This window comes from Eufriesea mexicana, unplaced genomic scaffold, assembly GCF_001483705.2.
Source record: "Eufriesea mexicana isolate 0111107269 unplaced genomic scaffold, ASM148370v2 scaffold15025, whole genome shotgun sequence".
Lineage (NCBI taxonomy): Eukaryota > Metazoa > Arthropoda > Insecta > Hymenoptera > Apidae > Eufriesea > Eufriesea mexicana.
Genome location: NW_016922458.1, coordinates 7,900 through 18,117, shown reverse-complemented (window position 1 = coordinate 18,117; position 10,218 = coordinate 7,900). Strand labels below are relative to the sequence as shown.

Below are 10,218 nucleotides of genomic sequence, written 5' to 3'. Positions count from 1 at the left end.
AACTGCAATATTAACATGACATCACATGATATTGTCTACAACTGTAGTTCCTTATCAGAATTGTTTTAGTTATGTTTTTTGGCTGTGATAAGTCACAAATAAAGTACTTTTCTATGTTCTCAATATATCTGTGGTTACACTTCTCCCTCTTTTCCTTCTATCTCTTGGTTATGTATAATTTATGAAGAAACTTATATTTAAAAATCTTTAATACGATATTTAAAATAATTATAAAAATACATATTTATAAATAATAAAACGCTAACTCAAATAAATGAAGCATATGGTAAGAGTTTCAATAATAATAATAATAATACCAAGTTTAGAGAAATATATTATTTTATAGATTTTGTGAAAATAAACTGAAATAAAGGCACTCCAATTGTAGAATCTGATTTTGGACGAATGATGCTGAAACCTGAATAGCTGTTCATATGTAAGTGTTTATGACTGTTTATACTTCAAGACTGGAGAAAAAGGAATATTATTGAAGACAAGGATAGAAGATACAAATTTTAATGACCTTAGTAAGTCTATTCATTATATACATTTATGGAGTTTAATTTGCCTTGAAACATTATGTATCACTGTAATATTTCAAATTCTAGTCTACTTTATTTCTTGTAAATTGTTTACATAAAATCCGGTGTAAATGAAGCTTTTATTTGCTGAAAGATGACAATAAAAGAATATACTTGTGACAGAATAATAAAAAGTATATATCTATGTAACAGTGGTTATTATATAAACTAGTCTTTACAATACTTGACCCTTATATTTAGATTATTGTAAATGCAAACTTTGGCACCTAGTAAAATTATATATACAATTATTAATTTAATATGAATATTCGATTAAAAATATAATAATTCTATTTTGATTTTTCTTTCGCAAAACATTATTTTTGCAAATTACTACCGCAATTATATATACAAATATATTTATTTAACATTAGAACCAAATAATGGTCGAGTACTATATCTAAACAATAAAATATTACGCATCGTCGTTTCAGCCTCTAAAATGTAAATATTTAAAAATTTATATCACTCATAATTAATTATTTTAACTTTTAAGCATTATATAAATTTACTTTATAACAGGCAGTGATAACTGATTGTATTATTGTAAATTTTTTTAACATTAGAGACATTGAACGTAACAGATAATAAATATTTATCGGTATAAACTATTATAATCTAATATTTACGTGTACACGAAAAATATAATACACAATGATACATGTTTCTGAAAATTGTTCTAAACTTATAAAACGTATTAAGTAATTTTTCACGTTCAATTTGAATTAATACGAATAATTAATAAGACGTATTTTATAACTGTAAATTAAATCATATATAACTAATAAGTACACACAGAAAAACATAAAACAGTGGAATTACTTCATTAAAAATTCATACCTCGAATAGTTTGTTAAAAAATATCATTAAAAATAGATCTTTGCGATAAATAGTACAGGATAATCACATTTTAGATTATATTAACAATTATATTGATCATCAAACTATTGGCCATAAGTCATCGATATGACCGCTTTATAAAAATGTGGTATTAATTTTTGCTATAGGAAACTCCAAGTATTTCACTCAGAAATCTTATTTTCTGTGAAATTCACTAATATACCATTTCCTGCATCCACCCAGTCTTCCGAAAATAGTTTTGCTCTAAGTATTTCCCTTTGTGAAGCATCCTCAATAACAGGCACGTTCTCCTTGTTTAAATTTTCATTATTTCTCGTTTCTCTCCTTTTTACAGTCATTAATTCCGAATCCTCCGTCGTATCGGGTAAAACTTTGTTCAATGTTTCCGGTAAAATTAAAGCAAGTACACCAGACCCTAAGCAGAGCATTCCGATAATTATTAATGGAATGCTGTCTGGAAAATGTTCTCCCTGAAAATAAAAATTTTACTCGTCACTTAAGGTTTTATAAATTCACGATATTTTCATGTCATAAAGACACGTTAAAGAAGAATATTTTAGAGAGAAAGTGGAAATTCGTGTCAGACCAGATTTAATTTTTGGTACAGCGATGCTGCGTGTTCCGCTAAATTAATTCTAGAAACAGTGGTTACTGGGATGCAAATCTTACCGATAATAGTACGTGCGGCGTGCACAAATTACCGATTTTCGCAAAAACGGTGCACAAGCCTAAACAGGTTCCACGTACAACAGTTGGAAATATTTCAACCGTGTATAAGTATGTTAAAGAAACGGTACTCATCACTGCTACTCTACCAAATAAGAGTATAATGGTTTTCGCGAGATCTGAAAATAATAACACAAACTGAATTAAATAAGTATAATCAGAAATAATTAAATTCTTTCAAATCCATTACTAATAAAACGTTTATTTTACAGTGTATTTGAAATAAAATAAACCTACTATTATTGTGAAAAGAAATAACATGTGACATGTAATGAGATACACGAAACACTTGATATAATAATTACAAGTTTCCTGAGCATTGAAAGAATGCTTTTTGCATGTTTGTCTAATTAGAACAAAGAATACAAGGTAATGAACTTTTTTTTTTATTAAAAATTATAGATTTTGATAATTTCTTATTACGATCACATACCTATTGCAGTTGTAGAATTTGACAAGACAATTATAGCTGCTAAAAAGATGCAAATTGCTCCGGTAATTGATTGATATGCTGACAACGGTAATCGTCTACCATATCTGGACAATATGAAGTAGAGGAATACATATGTTGCAATTTCCAATATCCCTCCAAGTGCAAAAGTAATATGTCTATTGACAGAGAAACTCGGAACGAATGACATGAAGACATAACATGCTATAGAAGAAGTGAACCTTGAACGAATAAAACAGGTATGTGTGTGTATATATATATATATAATATTATTCTGGATTAATTTTAACCAAATAACTTCATCAATCCTGCAAAGTAAATACTTAAAAAATCTTACCATTGATAAATCATTACAATACCATATTTTTTTAATAGCATGGATTTAAATAGTTCTAATAACTCTTCCTTGGTTTGCACGTTACTAGATTTTTCTTTGATTTTCTTGCACGGTTTTTCCTCATCCTTGCTCGACGATTCCTTTTTGATTGGTGTCCGTAATTCTACGGTATCGTACGCATTTTTCATGGAAAGCCGTTGATTACCAGCCGGCTGTGATATCGATTTCGACTTTCGATGGCTTTTCGAGCTCGATGGAACATTCCTCTTTTCTATTTCTCCATTTTCACGCTGCGTAGACTCCGGTGTTAATTCCGTTTTGGAAAGCTTGCTTTCTAAATTTTCCGAAATCGCCCTCAAACTTGTTTCTAAAATATTCGTCATAATTATATCAATAACATGTATCTATAATAATAATAATTTAAATTTCTTCGTTTTATGTCGAGATATAATGATATAAAGTAATATTGAATTTAATTTGATAAATATTTAATAAAATTGTATTTTCTATACGTTTAACTACGTATGATATCAAAAGCCTATTTCTTATTTGAACTTGATAAATAATAACAAGTAATTTTTCTTTTTCCTTTTGGTTAAGGATTCGTTAGATTTTATCTCTTACTTCGAACTTTTTGTTGAATTGTATCCGTGTTACTATTCAGCAAATTCGCAGCTTCTTCTTTCATTTCGCTATCGGTTTTCGATTTCTTCAAGTCTGCACATGAAACACGCGACTTCCTTTCCGGTTTAACCGGCGTCGCGTCCTCGAGAACATTTGCCTTCGTTCTAACATTTTCCCTTCGTGATCTGGTGCAACAGACATTGTATTTCGTGATACGTTCTACTGCCATATCTGCTTCCGTCATTTTCCCTTTTGCCAACAGCCATCTTGGCGATTCTGGTATCATCCTAAAGATATGTATTACAATCAAAATAATTGAATTGGTAGTTCATCGTAAAAATCTATTTAAATTGCAAAACTACTAAACATCGATAAAATATTAATCATAAATTGGGTCATTGATCAATTGAAATAAAAATATTAAATAATATTAAATAAATAAAATACAGTAAGTGATTTAGTAGCATGTCAAGTAATATTTATAAACATTTTTCTTGTTATCTTATATCTGATAAATTTTGCTAACATTTCATTTGCGACTTTTCGTTATAATTAATTGTATTTACCAAATATAAAGGACGGTTATTGCAGTGGGAACCGAAACTGCCAATTGCAATATTCTCCAATCCGGTATAACGTAACTGAGTGCAGCTAGAAGCACTAAACCGATGGCCCATGCAATTTGCATAACTAATGCAACGAATGTCCGCGCTTTCGCAGGAAACAGTTCCAAAGAAAGAATGTATGTCGAATTTTGTAAGCCCTGAACAAAGACTCCTTGCAGTCCTCGAAGGGCCAAAAACGTGGGATAGTTCTGAAATGAAGACTTTATTCAGAAAAGAAAAGGAAATTTAATTTCGTATTCAATCCACGTATCCTTCTCTTTTTGCTTTCCATATTCCAACAAAAGATTTAATTGACGCAAAGTAATTAAATAATCTTCGACTTGAAAGTCTTTATAAAGAAGGTACAATTTTTTGACAATAGTTCAGTTTCTAATCATTTTCTCTTCTTCAACAAACTGTTACTTGATCCGTTATTTCACGTATTTGTGATTATATATTATTATATATTATATTAAACAAGAAGCCCAATATTATAATATATCATTAATTATTTTTTTAGGCAATTTGAAGAATTTTTGTACCTGCACAACATATAATGCCACAGCCATCGTGCCTTGAGTGTAAAGGCAAATCGCTTGAACCGGGAGCCTTCCTATACGATCTGCCAAAAGACCAGCAATCCAAGCGCCCATTAAAACTCCGATATAATAAACCGTCGGGCTAAGAAACATCAAATACCGTTTCTCGCAAATTAAACCCCATTCGGACACTACGCTGTTTTCTCCGAATTCAGTTACAAATTGGTACTCGCCAAGACACAAGTTTAAATTCGAAGATTCTTTAAAACCGGAAGTCTCGTTTGTTGCAACAGTCACGTTATCGAGCTCTTGGCAACCGTACGTTCGTTTCGTTCCATTCCTTGCCTGTAATATGGAAATAAGCCATTTTGTGCAACCCTTAAAATGTCAAACGTGCTAACTGTTTTAATAATTGCTCATGATGCTATAACATCTTGAGACATTGAAAAATTAGAATTGACCTAACCATTATTACGTTTGTTCGTTTTTTAAATAAGCTAATACCGATAAAAATAAAAGAAGATCTCTAATTAAAGATCAAACGCGTATAATACGAAATTCGTATTTGTAAATTAGACATTTCTTTGAATTCGAAAATTAATTTTTCATTTTTAAGTAAAGTACGCGATATCCTTACATGAAATAAAATAAGTAGAATAAAATAAATTTTAATGCATTAAATGTACTAAATATTAAAAGGATAATATAAATAAACGAGCGCGTTTATTTGTTTATTATTGATTACCAGTTTAAACAAAAATTAGTTCATTTAAATAATTCTTTTGTATAATTGGTTTCTAAAAATCTCTTATCACGCCATTATTGAATTTTGTTACCACGTGGGATCACAATTTGCGCTACATATATACGTACATACACATATCAACGCCATTGAAACGAGTTTCAAACTTTTGTAGGAGACAAAAGTTAGCGAATAAGCAACATTAGTTTTGTTCAAGTAACAACTTGCAACATTTCTCAAGATACATTTCATTCACGAGTTAAACTCTTTGCATCTTACTTACGTTAATATAATTATTCGAACTTTCACAAATTAAAATGTAAACATTTAAATAATTATTCGACGTAAATTTGTAAAATTGATAAATATTAAATATAACAAAATTCATTTAAAAAAGGTGATATATTGAACTCAGATCGTAATATTTCAATTACCCCTTAAGCTCGTCGCATGATTAATTAAATTAACGAACAGTTAAAGCAAACGATTTTATCGAAAGAAGCAGTTAGAGAACCGAGAGAAGAAACTTACCTGGCAATAAAACTTAGGTGTATAATTGTGAAATACCGGCAACGCGTGGCTCATAGCGACTATAACATAATTGACGCCAAGCAGCAGCACGATAACTACTTGAAAGCATCCAACTTTTACTTCCTCCGCGTTCATTTCTTCCGACGATTTTTTACCAAGGATTTCTTCCATAAAATCACGTGATCATAAACCAAGGAATAGTACCTCAACGATTCACAGTTTACAACCAAAAGTCCATCCAAGGTAGATGAGTAACGTTGAAATTCCAAGCGCACGAGGAACAACCCAGTTATCCATTTGTAACGCGATAGCACAAAATAAAGAAGAAAAGCAACGCTTAAAAATGGAGCTTTAGAAAATGAAAAGAAAGTTTGGCCAACGCGAGTCGCTCGAATACGATAGCGGTGAATAGAAATTCGTGACAACGAGCAAAACTTGTCGCGGAGCCCGAACAAAGTGTCATCCGTGAGGGTGAGGCACGCACTAACAGAGAGAAGAGTCCTCTCGCTCGAAGGATAGCGCGAAAGGGGAACCGATTCCTAGCGGTGCGGTGCTGAATCAAACAAGGACAGGAACACATGCTATTGTTTCACGCTTAGCGACACGTATCCCATTAACGCACCACGTCACGGAAAAACGATCTTCTGTCAATAATAATCGATTTTTAAATTGACGTAACACGAATTTTGCATTTCTGGGAAATACGTTGACGTAGTTGCCACTTCCGGAAGAGTCTGGATGGGCTGCAAGGAGAACGATAAGGTAATAAGGTAATACAGAATATTTAGAATTTACTTCTTTAAACATTCTTTTTATCGATACGTACATACATATATATACATATATAGAAGAATGGCAAAGATAACGCTTTTATTTGGAAGAAGAAAGAGCATTGCATGTTTAAAACAATCTTGAACTATTCGTAACTTTCTAACGAAATAATGTTAATAATAAATAGGATAAAGAATAATATATTTTTTGCAAAATTGTACTTTCAGTAATAAACACAAAGCGTTGAGATAGTAGCAAATTTTCACATTATTTGTTGATAATGGTGAGGATTGATCGATCACATATGTTACATATATACATATATACCATATATCTACATATATTGTGCATTAGTCGTATTTATCGATTCGTTTTAATAAATAATTTATTCTTGCCATTTTTAAATATTAATAATCTAATAATTTGACAGAGATATTAAATTGTAACATTTGCAAAAGTAAAATCTGTAAAGAATATAAAATAAATTATACACGTTGCTCAGTTGATGTGTGTAAACTCAAACTTAAATAATAGGACGACTGGGTCTATGAACTCTTGACGCGCGTTTACTTCATTCTACGCTCACCTGTATACGTTGCAACAGAATGTCTCATTGATAGGTATTGATCGTTTCATTCTACTCAATCGCTTTTCTCCGCAAAAATCTCCATTACGGTCGAATGCATACCATATTTCAATTTCCAATTTGTTATTTTTCTTATACGGATCATTTTCTTTTTCATAATATTTATATTTTTTTCCTTGAATTCAAAGACACAAAACTTGGATTTGGCGATAGAGTATTTCAAAGATATTAGAAACGATTTACTATATTTCTTCCATTTCTTTTAAAATTTAAATATTTTCCGATAAAATCTATCAAATATATTTCCATGTACATAGATATCTAAAATCAGATAAATAATAACAAACAATCTTTACATTCGATATTTAATCAGTTCTTCTATGCCTTATTCAAATTACATGCCGCGTAATAAAAAGTGAATTTATAATTCTAATTCCAAAAACTTCATTCCCGAATTAAATTTCCTTAGAAGTACATTTCAACGAATCAATCAACGACGCATCCAATCATAAAATATAAAAGCCATAACGAGATTCCAAAGAAAACAGTAATTTCCGGCTTGATGAGAACAAAATTAGTGTCGCGTCATAAATAAATGTACAAACTGTTAACAAGACATAAAAACCTATCCGGTGACGTCTTCTTGCCGTGTCATACTTAGGGCATGGTTATCTTGATGGAGGGGTACCAATCATCATAGTCCAACGACAGTGTTTCCTTCGTTTCTGGAACTGTTTCTGTATGCGAAGAACATCACGTCCGGTCCCGAGCGCATCCTGCCTTTCATTACAGGCTCCTCGGGTTCGCCCGATCGCCGATTCCAAAGGAAACCCTCGTACCAGCTGAATCCTCCCTGACTGTCCTTCGTCTTCGTTGCAAATCGAACCTCGTCATTAGCATCGTCGTTCGTCGTCGAGGTGATCGTACCTCGGTCATTGTCACAGCCGTTACTTCTGAACGACTTTCATTTCCATTCAATCGTTGAGACCAATCGATTATCCATAAACGTTGCTCATCGCCTATTTTCGAAACACATTCGTAGACGATTCAGGAAAATGCAGCGACCGTGCTACAAATGGAAAGAATATTGTATAAATAAAAGTGAAAGTGAAAGACAGAATAGTTAGAAATTTTCGATATCTAAACCTTACCCTTTCAAACTCGTGGATATTCATCAAATTATCGAATGTGACTATACATTTTTTCGTATCCTGTAGTGTTTTTTGCGTATATTCATATTTTAATAGTTTTAATATTTCATGGAAACTTGGATAGTTTCCAGTATCATTATCATCGTTGTTTATGAAAATTATATCAAAATTATTTGCGAATATCGTTTCAAAAGAAATAGTATAAAATTATTTATACTTTAACGTGATTTTATGTTACCTCTCATCTTTGATTTGAACAAAAATGGGATATAATATTCAATTTTAATAGTTTGTGTTAGTTTATACAAGTACGTTTATATTCAATCTTGATGTAATTAATTTTTAGAAATAGATTATATATTTTAACGATAATTTATTGACATTCGATACATGAACATATTATCAACGTTTTTGTAAAACAATTTTGTTAACATTGATCAATCTTATTCCTTGTCTGACAAACCTAATTGGTTGGCAGGTGAGACTCATTACGATGTCGAATGATTGACAAACAATTTAACGATCACGAACGATTGAATGGTAATGAAACCACCATACCAAGCGTCGTCAATAATGATGTAGTGACGACAGTGAACCATAAAATTAGTAACTTATAGCGATATCGATCGAATAAAGATAAAAGGTAAATATATGTAAATAATTTTATAGTCTAGTAAATAATCTATGATCTATCACACTTTAGTTTATCCCTTTACAGCATTTTTATTGTTATGTAAGTTTATATTAATTACATTTATACTGTTATTAACAAAATACTTACTAATTTATTACTGCATGTATGAGTTAAAGTACTTATTATACTAAATTTATTACTAGGCTTTAGTGGTAGGTAAATAACGATTTGTACCAATATTATTACTCACAAATCAGGCTAATTTCTTAACCGTGTTTAATAACATGTCTACGTTTACCATATCAAAGTGAAACCATAAAATACCCGATTTAGGTTATGCACCGTGTAATAACGTGTAAATGACGAGCATGTGCTCATTCTGTTTTAAAGTCTGTTTCCTTTAAGCATAAAACATATTTATAGAGTAGAACATGAATACAGAATAAAGCAATTAAACATTCATCTTATAACATCTAACTATACATGCCTTAAAAAATTTAGTGAAAAATATTTAAAATTCTAGTTCTTTTCACTCGATTGTTCGTTAAGAAACAATTAACACGAATAATTAAAATGTTTATGAACAATTAGTCGAATATTATAACCGCTCGAAACACTTATCAATAAATTAAAAAACTATCAAGAACGAGCTAACACTTTCACAAGGTAATATCTTTTTCTTTGCACACAATTTAAATAGAGGCACTGTGCTGTGACTATACATACAGTGTCCAAGCACGTATCACATAACCTGGAGAGATGGCCTGGATGCCTTTTTTCGTCGTGTACCGTTACCGTAGAATAACTTCGCTTCTGCGATCATGGTACTACCACTTATTTTACTTTGTCTTCATCGTTCACCTGTTCGATTGTACGTTACGACCTGTATTCTATTAACGTTTACGTTTAATAAGAATAGGTACCAAACGAGTTTCTTCCGCGGAAACAAGAGTTCAGTTCTCGTTACTCACTTCGTGTGGTCAGTTGAAGCGGTCCCATCGATGCAAGCGAATCCGCGGGAAACAAAGCAAACTTAAAGAAGAAAGAACGATTGACACCAAAGAAGCGTTCACTGATAT

The 10,218-nt window shown here is 31.3% G+C and overlaps 1 protein-coding gene across 1 annotated transcript; it reads right to left on the bottom strand.

Annotated features, from left to right (window-relative positions):
• Nucleotides 1–1,603: 1,603 nt before the first annotated feature.
• Nucleotides 1,604–6,132, bottom strand: LOC108554004 (solute carrier family 22 member 8). The gene is made up of 8 exons (XM_017909124.1): nt 5,998–6,132; nt 4,728–5,069; nt 4,147–4,394; nt 3,581–3,867; nt 2,957–3,323; nt 2,602–2,840; nt 2,112–2,287; nt 1,604–1,912 (listed from the first exon to the last, which is right to left on the bottom strand). Exons 1-8 carry the CDS (start codon nt 6,130–6,132, stop codon nt 1,604–1,606), a joined length of 2,103 nt encoding a protein of 700 aa, XP_017764613.1.
• Between the last annotated feature and the right edge of the window lie 4,086 nt (nt 6,133–10,218).